The sequence below is a fragment of the Nyctereutes procyonoides genome, unplaced genomic scaffold, assembly GCF_905146905.1.
Source record: "Nyctereutes procyonoides isolate TBG_1078 unplaced genomic scaffold, NYPRO_anot_genome, whole genome shotgun sequence".
In the NCBI taxonomy this organism is placed as follows: Eukaryota; Metazoa; Chordata; class Mammalia; order Carnivora; family Canidae; genus Nyctereutes; species Nyctereutes procyonoides.
Genome location: NW_026575020.1, coordinates 4,759,244 through 4,777,713, shown reverse-complemented (window position 1 = coordinate 4,777,713; position 18,470 = coordinate 4,759,244). Strand labels below are relative to the sequence as shown.

Below are 18,470 nucleotides of genomic sequence, written 5' to 3'. Positions count from 1 at the left end.
GTAGAATGAAATTCAGTCCAGTCTGTGTGTGGGTTTCCTCATGTGTGGGATGGGGACAGTAAGTGCCTTCTTGGGAGTGTCTCCACCTATTTGCATGTGAGCAGTGGCAGGAAGAGAGAGAGCCACAGGTATGGGCATTCATAGGATAGAGGGTGCTGGGTTGATGGAGGGTGAGAAGCAGGCAGAAGGAGAAGAGAGGCAGAAGGAGAGGGGTGAAAAAGAAAGGATAATGTTCCTAAAAATTTTTGGACCTCCTAATTATTTTCTTTTTCCTGCTAAGAGAGGAGCCAGGCCTAGGATGCAAGTTGGGCATATGTGCCCCATTGTCCTTGTCTGTAGTATGTAGTATGATGACAGTCCCAACCTTATAGGGTGGTTGATATAATTATTAGCTTGTGTATAATGCTTAAGGTAAGTCAGTTGTGGATATAAAATAAGCTCCACATATATGTTAGTTTCCACTGTTATTGTTGTTAGATTTTGGTCTTGCATTGGAATCAGCAGGGAAATTTTTCTTCATGTTTAAATAGACCTTCCTGCTACAAACTGCGGTCCAACCTGAGTCTTCTTTTGGGTGCCACAGAGAGCTGTGATTTCCCAGCTCTTGAATTTTACTCCTAAAAACAGAGAGAGCCAGCAGATTTTCTGGGGCACTGGGGGGGACCCCTATTGTAGGGAAAGTGACAGGGTCTAGGGAACAGGGTACCCACCAAGGACCCTCAAGGATGTTTTCCTGGATTCCTGAAAAAGCTGGATCCTGGACCTACATCAGTGCCTCCCTGCCCAGACTGGGCAGACTCAGCACTCCACCCTATTTTGTGCTAGTGCCTTCCCCACTCAAGCCTGTACAGAACATATGGGTCATTTCTTCCAGATTGCTCTTCCAATCCCAATCCCTTCCCCCCTTTTCACCTACCCTTCTACCCCTTTCTTCTAAGGAATCTAGGTTGGAGGGAAGAAATTCCCTTACTACTTGAAGGGTGGGATTTCCCCACCCTGCACAGGCAAAATAGATGCTCTCATTCTGGAGGTCAAGGAAGCATGTGGGGACTGGCACAAGGAAGGGTGAGGTGTGGCAGGGCAGCCCCCATGTCCTCCCATTCCCCCCAGCTCCTGTCTCATCACTGTCACCATTCAATCATAGCAGATGGGCTGCAGCTGTGAGCGCCAGCCCGGCACACAGGCTGGTCCGTGCCACTTGGGAGAGAAGGAAGAGAAAGGGAGGGAGGGAAGGAGGAGGAATGAAGGGAGGAGGGAGAGAGGAAAGGGAAGAAGAGAAGGAGGAGGAAAAGGAAGAGAGTGGAGGAGAAGAGAGATAGCTTGAAGAGAGAGGGACTTGATACCTTTTATGCCTCTCTCTTCCCAGCAGGAGAGCAGAGGCCAGGGCTGGGCTCACAAGCTGGGCAGTGCCAGGCGAGATGGGCATATGCCCTTGATTACTACCAGGACCGCAGGCCAAGCCTCTGCAGCCGCCACGGCCTCATAAATCAGTTTTTAAGTAGCAACCACATGGACATTTCCCAGCTGAGAGGTCTGGCCTCTGTCGGCTCAGCTAGGGCAGCCCTGGTGGAGGGGCAGGTGCCAGGTCAGGGCATGGAAAAGAGAGAGATGGTCATCAAGGCTTGGTGGGAAGTGGGGTTGGAGCCTGTTCAGGCAAAGTCTGGGGGGAGAGTCTCCTGCCAACAGAGAGTAGGTAAGAAGGTGACCAGTGGCTGGCAGCCAGTTGAGAGCTCCCTGTTGAGGTTCTTAGACCCTGCCCTGGCTTCCCCTGGGGAAACGGCCTACAGACAGGGAGGATGGTGTTGTTACTGGAACTTCCTCCCTCCACATCCCCCTCCCATTTAGAATAGAGTGTGTGAGTGTGAGGACAGTGCGTGGGCTTGTACACTTGGGTATCTGAATGTGCTCACTGCTCCAGATGGGTAGGAAGGCATCTCCCCAATATCTAGCTCAAGCCCAGCAGACCCCTGATTGCTTGAATGAATAAGTGATGAAGTGCGAAGGGGGCCAGTTATGTGTGTTCAAAGGAATGGGAGGATTCATATCTGAGTGTGTATGATGGCCTGGTCTATGTGCATGTGTATATCTGGGGGGGGGGTATTCTGTGGGTGCTCTGAGGAGATTTACTCTGACAGACATCCCTCCACACCCTCCCTTTCAGCCTTCCCCTGAGCCCTGATTCTCCCCTTCCGAGGACCCGCCAGTAAGACAGCAGCTCCCGAATTCCACTCCCCCCAGCCGGATCCCTGGCTTAGCACCCCCTTCAGCCGGCCAGCATTGGTGGTTGGGGGCAGGGGCCTGGGGAGTGCGGGAGTCCCGCCCCTGGAACCGCGGGCAGAGCGGGCGGAGTGGGGGCGCCCAGCCTTCTTGCGCCCAGTGTCTCCTCCCTGGGTGAACAGATGTCTCGGAATTTTAGATGTGCTCTCCGCCCCTCCTCGCAATAACTACCCCCACCCCCAGCTGGCACTGGCTGTGGCGTAGCGCCCTCCCCTCCCCCACCTCCGATAGCAGACCCTGCTGATGGATCGGGGAGCGCGGCCGGAGCCCCGGGCCGAGAGGCGGGGCAGGCCAGCGGGGTCGCGGCCACCGGCTGGCCCGAATCCCGGAGGCTCCCGGCGCGGAGAGAACCCGGTGGGCGCTGCCCCCGCCTCTTGCCTCTTCCTCTCGTTCCTTCCTGTCTTCCGCATCTCCTCTGCGCTATCTCTCCGCCCGCGATCCCGCGTCTCTCTGCCCCTCTTGCTCTCTGCCCCATCTCACAACCCATCATCCCGCGCCAGCCGCGTCTATGCAAACCCTGCACACAGAGCCTCACACTTCGCAACAGAAACTCCTCCTGGCAACTTCGGCCGTGGCATTCTTCCCTCCAGAGACCCCTTTCTCTGCATTCCGTGAGCCACCCCACCCCCAACTGGCCGCCTGCCTGCCCTCCGTGGAAACCCAGAGTTAATCCGGGGAACATGGAGGGAGGGCAGGAGGGGCGCGAGGATCGAGATCAGGGAGGCCAAGGATACCCGGGCTGGCCGGGTTTGAGAGACACCCAAATTTTCTAATCACTGCTAATTAAGGAGCAATCCAATTCCGCGGACCCCCAACTCCGGGAAGGGGGCGGGGCCCGCGGAGGGCAGGAGGGGGCCTTGGCAGGGCTTGGCAGCCGGGGGTGGTGCCAGGCACCCTCCCCCACCCTCCCCCCACCCGCCAGCATTCCGAGGTAACAGGCATTTGTTACCCAGCTCGTGCCAGGAGCGATTGGCAGGTTCGAGTAGGCACAGTCATTCCGCACACAGATGTCCCTGCGCTCGCTCTTCTGATATGAATTCTGTCAGCTTCAAATCTGAGGGAGACGAGCAGACAGCCCCACAGACAGAGCTACAGACACACAGAGCAATTGTCTGGAGGACGCAGAACCCCACAGATATTTTTTTTTCTTCTCTGAGAAAGATTAATGAAAGAAAATTAAGAAAGACCCTCACTGGTTTGGGGGGCCCCATCTGAGCTCCTGAGAGGGGCCCTCACGTTAGCAATCCTCCCCCTGTTGCATGCCCACACTTTTCCAGTCTCCATCCGGCCCCCCTCAACCCCCAGACCCCAGAAACCATCCCTGAACTTCAAATTTGAGTCGTTGCAACCAGAACCCCAGAAGTCTGGGAGGTCTTGTACAGAACCCAGAATTTCCGAATCCCTGAAAGTTCTAGAATGCCACCAACCTGGGGGAGGTTCCAGCATTCTAGAATCTCCTGAAAGTAGACATTCCAGAACTCCCGCTCCTGGGCAAATTGTGCCCAGTGCCCCATAATTGTAGCACTCTCTCTATTAGAGAGGGGGAAGTGGGTGCTGTCCCAAGCACGGGGATGGAGGGCCCCACATGCCTGGTCCTCACCAGCCACCCCCAGCCTTGGCAACCAGCCAAAAATGCAGCCTGCCCCTTGAATGAGGAATGCAGAAAGGTCAAGCCCCCTGACTCCCACCCCTTCCTGGTACTGCCTCCCAGCTCCAGTTACCAACCTGACCCTCCACACCTGACCTGGCCATTCTGCCTCTGCCCGCCCCAGCAGCTGTGGGAGAGTGCTGGTTGGTCACTGGGCATCTGTGAGCAGGCAGGGCATGAAGAGCCTCTGGGGTTTGGTTCTCCCTGGGCAGCTCATGCTGGTGGAAGAAGGGGAAGGCAAAGGGGCCAAAGTAACTCACTGACATCAGAGGAGAGGGGCACAGAAGGATTTGGGTTGTGCTTTGTCGGGTTATGTTTTTTAAATCTTTTTTTTTTTTTTTTAAAGAAAAAGCCCCCATCCTGTGTCATCATTTTTATGGGATCTGCAATTCTGGCAAAAATCTGTCTTTAATTTAGCTGTCCATATAAAAATCCTCACTGTATAATAATGAACAGATGCCATGGAATTTAAGCTGGAGCCTCGGCTCCTCCCCGCCTTCCCCCCGCGCCTGGCACCGGGCACCGGGCACCGGCTGAGTGGCACAGACTGGCACCAACACGGGAGCGAAGGGTGGGCAGGGGGCGACCTGGGCTCAGCGCCAGGGCACTGGGGTGGTGAAGGGGTGTCCAGGCGCTGGACTTGGCCAGGGGGGAGCTTTTCCGTGGTGGTACCAAAGGAGAAGTGTCTGAGGGATTTTTTTTTTTCTACAAAATGATCAGTAGTTAAAGGTTTTGGTTTGGTTTTCCTGGGGGGCTTTGTAGTCCTTCTCAGGTTTTTAAAAAGGCACCGCCCTCCCCCCAATATAAATCCAAGTGTTTTCGAAGTTTTAATTGAGTTGTGTTTAACCCTTCCCCTGCGCAGCGCCCCCGCCTCGGCCTCGGAGCTGAGCCGAGCGCGAGTTCGCTGCAAGCGGGATCCGTGCGGCTTCCCGCCGGCCGAAGCCTCCGAAGTATCCTAGGCGCCATAGCCTCCGGAGGCTCCCGGGCAGCTCCCGCGGGACTGGAGTACCCTGTTGCCCTCCAGGAGTGAGGCCCGATGTGGCATCCGACTGTCCAGAGGCAGAGACGGAGGCAAGAGAGAAAGCCCCACTTACCCCATACCAATTCTCGGGCTTTCCCAAGGGGGAAAGAGAAAACTGTGCGAGTCCGGTGTCTCCCACTGCCTCTGCCTGCGGTCCAGAAAGCAGGCTACGGCTTGGGGTTGAAAGGTTGGTTCGGAGCCCCCCACCCCCACCCCTTGCCTTTAATGCGACTCTGGCGAGAACAGATGTCCCAAGCCGGGCGGACTGCCCAGACCCCGCCCAGCTGTGCCCTTGGCGAAGACTTGGCTGAGGGTAGGAACTGGCACGCGGGTCCCCAAAGGGGCTTGGGGTTCCTTGGGCCCGGCGGGACCTGACCTGCCAGCCCTGGCCTCCTGGCCAGCGCAGCCTCGGGTGAGAGGAGGAAGAGCCTGGGAAAGACCGGTCCTAATTCAATTAATTCCAAAAAGAGGAATGAGATGAATACTGAGGTGGAGACAAGCAGAGAGAAAGGTTTGAATAACCGAACACCAGGCACACACTCCGTGTATGGAAACCTGCAGCCCCAGCCGGCTTGGGGAGTCGATGCTGCGCTCCTGCGCTGGAACAGGCGGGTGAGTTTGCAGTGCCAGAGCCACACCCTGGTGCACATCTGGGCAGTATCTCCACCCAACGCATACCCCAGCTTTCTTGGCACAGCCAGTGTCTAGGGGTTCCCTAGTCCTTTCCTCCTCCGTGAGCGCCCCAGCTTCTCCTCAGAAGTGGGGGGCTAAGGTTCCCCCAGTCCCTGGCATCTCCCTCTGAGAAATTGATTGCCTTCTTGCCTGTGAGCCCAGCCTTCCTCTCAGCCTTCTCCCGCTGGCACTCCCTGGGCAGGCTGCTCCTACCTCAGTGCTCTACGATGGAGAAAGTTTCAAAAGGCAGACCAGCCCTCCGCAGGTGTCTGTGCCCTTTCTTACCACTTTTCACCCAGGACAACTTTGCCCAGAATTTTTAAAGATGAAGGACAGAGAGGCAAGAGGCTGATTCAGTATTTAAGAGGGGAGCAGACTTTCCAGGTTTCTCAAAGTCCAGGTCCTCCCCTCCCCTCTGGTTCTGTGGCCAGTGCTTTTCGTGCCCCAGCCCTGAAGAAAAAAAAAGGTGACAACGTCTTGGACTGTGAGGTGGGAAGTCTGTTGTGACAGCTGAGGCCGGTCTGCCCCCTTCCACATCTCATAAGAAGCAACTTTCTCCTTTGAGCACGTAGGAGCAGGTCAAGTGCAGAGTCCTGGTCTGACCCCTGCTGTAATATGAGGATCCTGGGAATGGAGCTGGAGGCCAGTGCTGGTCAAGCCTGGCCCATGTTGTCCCTTTCTTCGCACCTTCCTTGAGAACTGAACTGTGGAATCTAGAATTATCCCTCAGTCTCAACATCTGCTTAAATCAACAGATTTCTCTAAGGAGCAGGCAACTTCAAGTTTAAGTACTCTGGGGAAGAGGAGAAAGCAAAGGTCATCCAAGAGGGAATGAAATCTCTGCCCTCTGTGGGAGATCCTTGCATTCATGGACTGACTTTCCCATAAAAGAGAGAAAGAGAAGCATACACAACCCGATGGGGTCTGGGGAGTGTCAGGGGTTCCCTGTTGCTGACTCCCATGGGGTTAGTTTTCCTGGACTGTACTCAGTGGTTTATTGGATTGTCCCACTAGGTGATAAAATCAGAGCTGGGGGTTCACTGGCCATCAGGGGCTCATGGTCCAGAATGTGTCTGGTTAAATAGTGAGGAGAAAAGCAGCAAGGCTCATCCTCTCTTTCCCCCCTGATGGACAAATGGCCTGGACTCAGAAATATCTCCATTTTCCTGTCATTTCCAAATGCTTGACTTTGGATGGGGGTGAGAAAATCAAGAGGAGATGCCCTCCTGATTGATCCAGGCTGCACCCTTCAGGTTCTACAGTCCAGGGGTTGAGCTGAGCCTGCTAGCGCGTGCTTGGAGATCCCGCTGTTCCAGCTAGGGCAAGGAGGGCATCCTCTCTATGACTTCTCCCCTTGCCCCCTCCCTCCTACTGCTCTGGCCCCTTTTAGCTTTCTCTACCCCCCCCCACACACACACCTCCTTCTGTTCCTGGAGCTTCTCTGTGTGTACATGCAAGCGGGAGAGCCAGCGAGAGGAAACAACCTGCGAGGGGGAGTTTGGGGCCGCGTGTCCTCGCGCATCTTCTTCTCCTGCTCATCTTGCCATCTCACCAGGGAAGTTGAGTGCTGGGGCGGGGGGGTGATGGGAGGATAGAGCACAGACAGAGTGCAGGGAATGTGGGGGAAGGGTCAGGAATTGGGAAAGGGGTAGCTCTCGTCAGCAGTGGAATTCACAGGAAGCGAAGGTGCAGGCAGGATTCCCACCCCAAAAGGGGGCCAGGCACGCCCCACCCCTGACCAAGGTGACCACTGACGCAGTGGCCTGAGAGTCCTCAACATCTTTCAGAAGGAGCTAGAATCCATCTTCAAAAGCCGAATGATGCTGCGTGGAGTAGCCAGAAGAGTGAAGCGAGTAGGAGTCTGCGGTCTGGCCAGGGAAGCCACGTGGAGGGGTCTTTTGCTTCCGGCCCCAAGCCACCTGGATGCTACCCAGCCCGGGATTTCAGAGCGGGTTCTGGGAAACAGGCTGAATGGGAGAGAAGCCCAATTAACCTTGTTTCCAGGGCAGGATAAGATTCAGGCCTCGGGATAGGTGCCGAGTTCCCTTTCTCTCTAGTTGTCCCTGCCAGGCCTGTCCCATGCCATGAGCATCCCAGACTCCAGATTTGAGTCTGGAATTTATGCCTAGCTTCATACACCAGGCGAGACGTGGGGGAGAAAGGTGGGTCATGTCCTTTCTCCCAGAATAGGGATGGCTCCAAGGCTTATTAAATTCCCTTAGACCACTGAGAGAGGTGAATCCTTGGTGGAAGGGCTCAATTCTTGATCTCAGTTTAGAGAAAATGATCCTGTAAGAATTCTAGATGAAATTTTGAGAAGATTCCAGTGAAATTCTCCGAAAACTACGGCAGAATTCTGCCCAGAATTCCGGCCGCGCGTCGAAAAGGGCCTCTCGCTGTGCCGCGCTCCCCCCACCCCCACCTCCACCCCTCCGTGGGGCCGGGCACAGTCGGCCTCCCTCTGCGTCTGGAAGGCTCAAGACTGGACGAGAGTCAGCACCCGGGGGGCGGACAGCTCCCAGCCCCGGGCCTTGGTCCCCCGCAGCGGTCCTCCGTTGGAGGAGAGAGGGCATCGTCTCCACTGGTGAGACAGTGTTTGGAAGTGGTCACTTAAGGGAGACGCCAAACTGAAGGCCAGACAGTATAATCCGATCGACCCTTTCACATTTAAGGCTTCCTCCTTCAACTACCTTCTCTTTTCCTGATTGTGTCAGGGCACTCTCTTTTGGGGCTCTTGGATCCAATCTTTAAAAACCCTTTAGCTTGCCTGACTGCTAGCTCCAGCCCTAACAGCATGCCCCCTCCCCATTTCAGCCCTAAAACAAGCAACAGTGTTTGTGTGTGTGTTTTAAATAATTTTAGTAAGCAGCGTCAGAAGCAACCCAGTCTCGGTCTTCCTAACCGTGTTCAGACTTCGGGGTGGTGTTTTTTGGGATTTAGACACACACACGCTCCTCCAAATATTCCAGGAGTCCAGTGCCCACTGGAGAGGGTCCTTTCAGGGAAGTCAGTTCAGAGATGCTTGTGCTTGTGAGGCTCAGAGAAAGAGAATTGTGAGGCTGTCTTGTGAGATGGGGAAGCAGCCTGGGCAGAACAAGCTCTTCTGTGATGCTCTTCTTTCACCTCCCTAGACTGAGGGTTCCCTCTCTCTGGAGCTGCACCAGGCCAGAAGGAGACTGTCCAGGTGTAGACCAGGGGTTTCCTGCTGTCCTGTCAGGGGAAACTTATGGTGACCTCAAGCTCCATTCTTCCAGATGAGGATCTAGATTCAGACCCCTCATACAGCTCAGGGAACACCTGCAACCTCATCAATAGTACTACAAATTTCAACATTCCTGAAACTAAAAATGGCTGATTCCCCTGAGTCCACGGAAACATAAATTTTATACTAAAAAGACTTCCTACATTAATATTTCATCCTCATGACCTTAGAATTTTTTTTAATTTAAAAATATCCCTCTCTGGCTCAAATGGTTGTCTCTTTATCTCTATGCACTTGTTTTGTTTGTTTGTTTGTTTGTTTGTTTTTTGCAAGAGTGGGCAGAGTGTTGTAAAATGACCGGCTGTTCCCAACTGGGTCATTTCTTAGCGATGCAAAAATATTTTGTTCTCAAAGGAGGTACAGGTGCATGTTTGGGAACTGAAGGAGTGTAGGGAGATTAGTGCAATGCTTTGTGCTAGGAGTGTGTATGAGTTTGTGTAAGGTCTGGGAGGGGCAGTGTGTGTAGCTGTTTTGGTGCCCAGTGGATGGGTGGGAGCAAGGTTGCAGGGTGGAAATCCCAAGTAGGAAGGTCCAGGGTCACTGTACCTGGCCTCTGTACAGTTACTTGACTCTGTGTCTCCATCCCCCAGAGCCCCAGCTCAATCCCCCAAATGAAATGAGGCCACCGTGAGAAACCGGTCCGGCTTTGCATCTCATTTACATAAATATTTATTAATCGTCATTAAACTGAACAGAAACACGCAATGCACTTCGGGTGTCCGACGGGAGTTTCATCTTCGCTACAAGAGGAAGGTAAAATTGCGTGTGAGTGTGTAGGTAAGTGTGTGGGTGTGTTGCCTGTGGGTTTGCATTTTTGCATCGTGTGTTTGGATGCCTGATCTGCCTCCGGTAGGGAGAGGTTCTCCTTTTGCCCCCTTTTCTGGGAAACTTCCAGAAGGAGCCCTCAGCCCTCTCCCTGCCCACCTGCTAGCCTGAGCCAAGAGGACGCCTCAGACAAAAAAACCTCTCCAGCCACCGGAAATTGCCGGGCGCCTGGCGCCCACCGAGGCACATTCGGGCAGGGGCGGGGCTGTCCCTAGGTCTTGGTCTCCACCCTCAACCCGGGATGAGGATTGCCTGCGGGGAACGAGGGTTCCACGAGCTCTCCTCCCTCTGCCCCTCGATGCCCGCGCCAGGCCTGCGTGTGCGTGCGGTGTGGTGTGCGTGTGTGTCTCTCATGCAAACCCTCCCTCCCCAAACCGACCCCCCCCAACAGTTTGCCATTCCATACAAATTTGGAAACAGGTTTTTAAAAAACAGCATGACGCACAATGGGGACGGGGCGGGGGGAGGGCAGTGGCACTGGGGCCCCAAATCTCCGAGTCTCTGATTGTAAGAACGTGGGGAGGGGAGGGGGCGGCACCGGCCCCCACTTCACCAAAGTGCACAGATCCGCGCTTGGGCGGCGCGACCCGCGGGCCGGGAGGGGCATCCCGGGGCCGGGCCGGGCCGCTAGGCTCTGTCAGAACCTCCTTGCATAGATATTTGTGTCTTTTTATTATTGGTAGTAGTATTTTTTGCCTTTTATTGCTTCTAAAACTTCTTACTGCGTTTTCTCTCCGATCCGGACTCTGCGTTCGGCCTCCGTCGCCTCTTAGCTTTTTTTTTTTTTTTGTACGTTTGTTTGTTTGTTTAAAAAAAGGAAAAGGGAAAAACGGATTCTAGTTACAAATTGTCTTGGCCTCTCTCTTTCCTCTCAATCCACACTTCCTCCCGCCAAAATTAAAATCACAAAACGCTGAGACTAGGGGTTGGGAGAGGGCGTTCCAGGTCCAGGCTCCGGGCGCCCTGACTTTTGCCCTCTTCAAGAAAGAGGGGGCGCCCGGCTCCTTTCTGCCTCGGCAGCTTGGTGTCTGTTATAATAATAATAATAATAATGATAATAATAACAACAACAACAACAATAGAGGGAAAATGGTATCCCACAGCTCAGCTGCCCCCTTGCCAAAGCCTTTGGGCTTGCAGGGGGAGGGGCAGAGGAAACCTAAGTGTAGGGATTGGGAAATGGGGGGTGGTCTCCAGGGAGTGCCCTAAGAGGAGTCCCTGGAGAACTGCCCGTGGGAAAGAGGAGGAAACCCCTTGGGGAGAGAGAAGGCGAGTCCCCTGGGGGAAGCGAGGCCCCTGGGACGGGCCACCCACAGGTAAGAGGACTGCACTGCCCAAGAGAGGGTCAGTACCGGCGGCCCGCTCCCCGCGCCCGGCGCCAGGATAGGTGGGGGTCCCCTTGCGCTCGTGGGGCTGGGAGCAGGGGTGCGGGCAAAGGCAAAAGAAAAAGAAAGGGGCCGGCTCGAGGTCTCAGTTATGGAAAAACGCATTGAGCTCCTCGTACATGGGGCCCCGGTCGTGGTGAAGGTGCATATCGTAAGACAAGAGATTCTCCGAGTGGACGCCCCCGCGCACAGCCGATGAGCCGAAGACCAGCCCGTGGCCCGTGGGCCGCGAGCCGGGCAGCGCCGAGTAGTGCATAGAATAATGGTAGCTCTTCTCGTGGTCGGGCGACGAGTCCTGCTTGAGTGAGAAGTTGCCATTGAGACAGAGCGGGGGGCTGAGCGGGCCCTCGTACTCGGAGCTGTTGTAGTCCGGGCTCGCGCCGCCGCCGCCCGCCGCTGCATACAGCGTCTCGTAGGCGGCGCAGTAGCCGTGGGTCCGCAGGGCGTGCGCCGCGCCGCCGCCCAGGCCGCCCGCCGCCTGGCACTGTGCGCCCGCCAGGCGCGAGCACGGGTACGGGTAGGGATGCATGGCAAACGGGCCCCCCGAGCCGTGGAAGCGGCCCGTGCCGTCGGCGCCCTGCTCCGTGAGGAAGTTGCGCGAGTTGAGCTGCAGGCAGCCGGCCACCAGGTTGGTGGTGGGCTGCGACAGACCCTTGCACAGCGTCTGCACGTAGGACACCAGGTCGGGCCGCTTGCCGGAGCGCAGGATCTCCGAGAGCGCCCAGATGTAGTTCTTGGCTAGGCGCAGCGTCTCGATCTTGGACAGCTTCTGTGTCTTGGAGTAGCAGGGCACCACCTTCCGCAGGTTGTCCAGCGCCGCGTTCAGGTCGTGCATGCGGTTGCGCTCCCGCGCGTTAGCCTTCTGCCGCCGCAGCTTGGAGCGCTCCAGCCGCGCCTTGGTCATCTTGCGCTTCTTGGGCCCGCGCTTCTTGGGCCGCTCGCCCTCTGCCTCGTCCAGCCCTTCCTCCTCCTCCTCTTCCTCTTCCTCCTCGGCCCCCAGCTCGCCTTCCTCCTTCACCTCGGCCAGCGCGGCCTCCGGCACCTCGTCTGCACGGAGAGGGACGGGCTTGGCGGCCCGGGCGGGCCCCGGAGCCCCGGGCCCCGGCGGAGGCGGCGGCGGCGGCGGCGGCGCGTCGCCCTTGTCGCTCCTCGGCTCGTCGTCGTCGCCGTCGCCCCAGCTGGCGAACTTGGGCACGTCCGAGAGGAGACCGGGCTCGCTGAACAGGCGGGTCAGCATGGTGCCTGAGGGCGCCCCGTGGGCGGGAAGGGGAGACAGACAGCACTGAGTGAGGGGCGCGCCGGGGTCACGCCGCCCCCCCCCCACCGCCACCCCCAAGTCCGGGGTGGGTTCCTGCCCCAGGGACTCGGGACGCCCACCTCCTCCGCCTGCCCCGCCCAGAGCCGGCCCAGCCCAGCCCCGGCCGCCCGCCCGGGATCCCCGCCCGGGCCCTCTCCCCCGCGCTGGGCCCCGGCTCCGCCCCTCGCCGGAATGAGGGGCCGCTGCCCGCGCCCCGGGCTTCTCCCGGTCAGGCCGGGGGCCGAGTCGGGGCGCTAGGAGCCGACATCCTCGCCGGGGGGAGGCGGCGCGCTCGCCCTGAACGCCGGCTCTATCCTGGCGGTGGAGGAAGGCAGGGCGGCCTCGGGTGGGGACAGCAGCCCCGCTCGGCGGCTCTGGCGGCCCGGGCCCCTCGGCCCGGCTCCCCCACCCCTCCCGCGGCTCTCACCCCCACGCTCCCTAATCCAATTTGCAACTTGGCCGCGCGCCGCCCTCGGCTCGGCCCCCACCCCCGCAGCCCCAATTCCAGAGGCGGGAGGATAGTCTCTTCTAGCCGTGGCGTCCCCAGCTCCCGGAGCCAGCGCGGGGCGGCGAGGACCGAGGAACCCGGGCGTGGGGAGGAGGTCGAGAGCAGCGAGCCCCGTCCGTCTCCCCTGCGGTCAGGGACCCCTTTGCCCCCTTCGAACTGCCTCCCTCCTTCGCGACTCTTCGGATCTCGTTGTATTTCGGGGTTGATGCGGGGGGGAATCAAATTTGTTTGCTTTTCTTTTTTTCTTTTTTCTTTTCTTTTCTTTTCTTTTTTTTTTTTTTTTTGGTGTAGAGGAAAGGTCGCAGGTTCCTCCGGGACAACCATGGCGGGGGTCACTCATCTCAGCCCCTTCACTCCCCCCCTCCATGATCCTGCTTTTCTCCCCAAACCCATCGCAGGCAGAGACGCCTCCCTCCGCAGCCCCCTGAGCTGCAGCCCCTAGGGGAGAGGGAACCCAGGGCACCTCTGATGCCCACCCGATGAGGGGGCATCGTCCCAGGAAGGGGGGATTTGGGGACCCTGTGGTCGGCCAAAGCAGCCGCCCTCCCCCCACCCCCCACCCGGCGGGTCAGATCTAGCTCCCTTTCGGACAACTTACCTCGGAGAGGAGTCAAGGGGAGAGGGGAGGGGAGGGGGGGGAGGGGGGCAAGAGAGAGAGGGGGGAGAAGAGGAATCTTCTCGCTTATTTCATTGTTCCCCCATCTTCAGGGAGCGGGGGCAGCGGCTCCTCAAGGCGGCGGGCGCCGGCGTCTTCAGAGCGCCATGCGAACCGCGGAGCGAGTGTGGCATCTCTACCAGGCGGGGTACCAGCCTCTATGCCAGGCCATATGGGCTTGGCACGTCACGGGCAGCAGCTATCACATGAGAGACGGTGATTGGCATGCGTCTGCATTGGGGGAGAGCCGGCTCCCCCGGGACCCGCCGCCATCTGTCACTCTCTACTCCAAAAAAAAAAAAAAAATTAAATAAATAAAGGAAATAAATAAATATCTCTGCCGCCCTCCCCTCCCCGCCCAACGCAGGGAAAGCAGGGATTGAGAGGGAGGTGGGAGGAACTGCCCCCCCTCGGGTGGAGAGCCCCCCACATGAGAACAATGGGGTGGCAAGGCTGGAAATTGGGGGGTAGTGGCCCCCAATTCTGTGCTCCCTCCAGGGTCCTGCTCTGTCCATTTCCTCCCTTCCAGGCCCCCAAAGGTGGGTCAGGGACCAAATCCTCAGGTCTGGAGAAGGGACCTCTAGGCTTAGGCTTGCCCCCACTCCCCCAGGAGGATCCCCTCAGCCACAAAGGGACAGCTGAGGCCCCCTCCCAGGGTGGGCATGGGGGGCGTCCCTGGCCCAGCCCCATAGGTAGATGTTGGCACCATGCCATCCCTCATCCCTGTCTACCCCTCCCCCACCCACCCTCACGCACACACAACATATGTGGCTGAACGAAATTCAAACCAAGGGAAAGACAGAGAAAAGGAAAGACTTGCCTGGATGTCTGTGCGTCTGCATGGGCGTGTGTGTGTGTGTCTGTGGGGACATGTGTGTATATCTGTGGAGTCAGCCTATGAGAGAGATTTCCTTGGGTGTTTGGGGGCATATGTGTGTTGTGGTGGGGGTGGAGAAGAACCTCTGGGATCGGCCTATGCACCCACCACTGGGAGTGAGGGAGAGGGTCTCAGTCGGGATTCCTAACCCAGAAATCTCTCACTCATCCCACCACCCCCACCTCCTCCCCCTCCTAGACAAGCAACCATCCCACCAGTGGCTCTCTCTCCTGGCCCTCTGACTTATTTAAGGGAGGGGGTTGGGCTAGAAATTGCCTGAAGTTCCTGGAGAAGACTCAGCATTCTCCTCCCCCTACAAAAAAAATATTGAAAATACTGAAGCCAACTCCAGCAGTCTTGAGAGTGACAAAGGGGAGGAGGGTCAGACAGGCGTCTTGATAAAGAAGGTAGGAAATTGCTATTTTCTCTTACAGCTCACCTTTCAACTCTCTCTCTGGGCCAGACACAGATGCCAATGGCACGAGTTGAGGGCGAGTTGAGGGCGGTAGCTTTAGACACACACACACACACACACACACACACACACACACACACACACCCCTGTTCCTTACCCTGTGATGCAGAAAGTGGAGAGACATCCTGACTCAGATACATGTGTGTGAGCACGCACTCACAACCAGGTGAGAAGAACCCTTGCCCACACCCTGATTCAGCATTTGTATGTTTCAGACCCACACTCCAGTCCCTCCCCTCCTCCAGCTTACACAGACAGCTTCAGTTATATCTTAAGCACACGCATTTTGATGTCAACCATGTGCCAAGCACTGCGATGGCACAATGATGAGCAGGGCAGGGGCTTTGCTCTCAATCTGGACAGATACTGTTTTCTCCTTCAGGGAGCCTCCGAAAGGGACCTTGGGCTGGTAAGACACTGATCTGATGCTTGGTAGAATGAATTAGGTTTCAGCTAGAGGCACATACAATGGGCTAAGGAGGCCTTGGAGAAGGCAGGCTGGTGCCGTCTGAGGCTCTCAGGGTAGTTGGCCAGGAAATGAAAGAGCCTCAAAATGAATAGCCCCAACTTGTTCTTTTCCTGAGGCCCATGGAGGGGGGGCTGTCTTGTCCAGGAACACACCATTGGAGGGTAGAACCAGGCCTAGAACCGAGGGGCTTGACTCCCAGCCAAGTGTTCCTTCCACAACCCCACAGTCTGCCTCAGTGGTCTCCAAGGATGAGAAGCCAGTGCTTGGTTTTCTACCTTTTGTGCATGTATCTTAGGTCTGAGAAGGTAGAGTCCCACCTTGGACAGATGGTCTACGGTGCTCTGGGCATGGCCAGAAGGAGAGGCTAAGGGATAGGCTTCTGGCGGAGCAGAGACTCAGGAATACCAGCTAGCCCGCCATCCTGTCACTAAGTTTGCACACAGCCTCAAAGGCTTTACTGTCCCTTTACTGAGGTTGGGGCCTTCAATCCTGACATGGAACCCTGCTTCTCAAAGCCCCCAGCCATGTGATATTTTGGTTACATTCACATGCTTTGGGCTCTGATTACTGCCCAACCCTACCTACTAGCACCAAAGAATGCTAACTACCTTGAGCAAGTTACATACTATCTCTCAGTCTTGACTTCCCCATCTGGCAAATGGGGATAATTATGCTATACCTCATAGAGCTGCCATTGGGACTAAATTGGATAATACCCATAATGAGGTAGCACAGGGCCAGCGATAATACTGAGCACTCAGTAAATGCCATCTCTCATTTTTATTAAAGCATTTTGTAAACTAACCTACTCCACCATATTAATTTCTTGCACATACCCACACACACACACATTCAGAATGCTTTGTCTATATAGGAATTGAGTTTTTGTTGAATTAATGGGTGAATAAATGGATGAGTAAGTGAATGAACACTTCCCTGTGGGAGAGAGACACCCTCTGCCTTCTCCTCTGGACACTGAGGGATGGGTTAAGCCACCAGGGGTCTCATAAGCCCCTACCAGCTTTGCTTTCTGCTCAGGGCAGGAAGCAATACCTTGCTCAGGATAAGGGAGCCCTTGGGAAGTCTCTCCATCCCTCCTGATCTCCTGTCAAGAACGACCTTCGCCCTCTGGGTCTGAGAAGCCCCTCACAACGCCCCCCCTGCCCTGCCCCTGCCATAGGAAGAGGCCTGGGGGTGGGGGTGGGCACCCCGGAGGGTCTGGGCAACTTCATCCCTCTCAGTCTGTTTCCTGCCCCTGTCTTTTCTTCCTTCAGAAAAATGGAACAAGTTTTTCTCACTCGACACGTTTCAACTTTTTTTTTAGAAGATACAATAAAAAACAGGGGAAAATTGGAACAGAGGGAGGTGTGGGATGGGCCAGCCTCAGACATAGGCTTGGAAGAGGTACAACACACACGTGTCCACATCCACACGAACAAGCACGAACATACAGGGACATACATGCTCCTCTCTGTTCACCCAGAGATGCGGAGATGCAGGGACAGAGAGACAGAAAGAGCCAGAAATGGAAGGAAGGAGACGGAAGGAGAAGGACACCCAGAGATGCCATCTGTTCCTCCCCCTGGCATTGGGGGAAGGGAGTTGGTGAGGGGCCTAGTCCCCTCTGGGTCTCTGAAAGGGAAAGGGGGAATGGTAGGCACCTCAGCCAGGCCTGGAAGACTCCCATTCTGCTGTCCACCCCGGTGGAGGGAGCTGGGAGCCAAGGGTCTGAGGTTCCCATGGAGACATAGCCCCATCCCAAGGGAGGCCACAGTCTGGGCACCTAAAATGGCTGCCTCAGAGGGGTGGCGGCCATTTTGTGCAGGCTTAGGTCCTGATGGGGTGCAGGGGGAGGCAGGAAGAGAGAAAGAGAGGGGGAGGGAGGGGACAGGTCATTCCTGAGCAGTCTAGGGAATCTTGCTCAGGGGACAGGACGGATGTTCTTTAAAACTGCTCTCGTTACACCCCCTGCTCCACCAAGGTAAAGACAGACACATAAATCTGTAAAGGCTCCCCTCCATTCTGACACCCAGAAGGACACCTAGCCTGCCGCTGCCACCACCACTGCTGTGCCCCAAATAAGACTGGTGGGGGCAAGCGTGCCGGAGAGGAGACTTGATTTCCCACCAAAGCACCAAGCCACGGGAGCAGGTGGATTAGAACCCAGGTGTCCCTTCTCTGGCCAAAGCCATCTAAGGCCATGTCCTAGGGCCTCCCCCTGCTGAGGTGGGCAGGCAGGTGAAGAATGAGGGTGGGATCGTGGTAAGGAGGGGCAGCCTGTTCTTCTCCCCCCCACCTCCGATTGGAGGGGAAGGACAGGAATTTGGAGATCCTCTGAGGGCCCGTGCTGCTGGCATTAGCTGTGCTGTGGGGGGAGGAGAGAGGGGAGGGGGCAGGCTGGCACTGCCCAGACGGCGCCTGTTCCATCAGTTCAGGATGCTTGAAGCTTCCTCCTGAAGCATAAGAGCACCTGCCACCCCCTTCCCCAGCTCCCTGCCCCACCTCAAGTCCAAAAGGGCTTTGGGGGGAGGGAGACCTGCTTCTTCTTCCTGGCTCTGGGGTGGGCACCTGCCCCGCTGCCCCCTCCCCCGCCCGCCGCAGTGTTCTGGGGAGCGGCGGGCACGCCAGATGGCGTGGCTGAGAATGCGGCGACGTTGCCGGGAGGTGAGGGCTGGCACGGGTGATATGCGGCTGCGTGCCTTGTGGTGCCACGGGGGAGGGGGAGGGGGAGGACCAGTGAGGTGTAGCCCCCCCTCCTCCGTGCTGACCTCCTGTCCTGACCTCTAGCTCTTGACCAGCATTCTCCTTTGCCTGAAGCCCTGGGCTCCCATTCAGGACCTAGGCCCCACCCAGAGCTGGGCGGGCACACACCCAGGCCGGGATGCTGAGAGGCCTGGGGCAGAACCCTGCCGCACCCAGCCCCCTCCCCGCCCTGCCCCCAACCCAGGACAAAGGGTGATGGAGGGAGACCTTCTCATCCTTCTGAAAAGCCAGCCCCCTCAGGACCCTTCTCTTGCTCCAACACCAGAGTGGCCTTTTGCCCCATCACCTTTGACTTCTGGCTTCTGAGCCCTATTTTTCTAAGTGCTGCTTCCTTGA

General features: G+C 56.9%; 1 protein-coding gene across 1 annotated transcript; it reads right to left on the bottom strand.

Moving 5' to 3' along the window:
* Positions 1 to 9,527: 9,527 nt before the first annotated feature.
* NEUROD2 (neuronal differentiation 2) lies at positions 9,528 to 13,609 on the bottom strand. Its single transcript, XM_055330535.1, has 2 exons — positions 13,494 to 13,609; positions 9,528 to 12,332 (listed from the first exon to the last, which is right to left on the bottom strand). The coding sequence occupies exon 2, from the start codon at positions 12,325 to 12,327 to the stop codon at positions 11,176 to 11,178; it is 1,152 nt and encodes a 383-aa protein (XP_055186510.1). The 5' UTR covers positions 12,328 to 12,332; positions 13,494 to 13,609; the 3' UTR covers positions 9,528 to 11,175.
* Between the last annotated feature and the right edge of the window lie 4,861 nt (positions 13,610 to 18,470).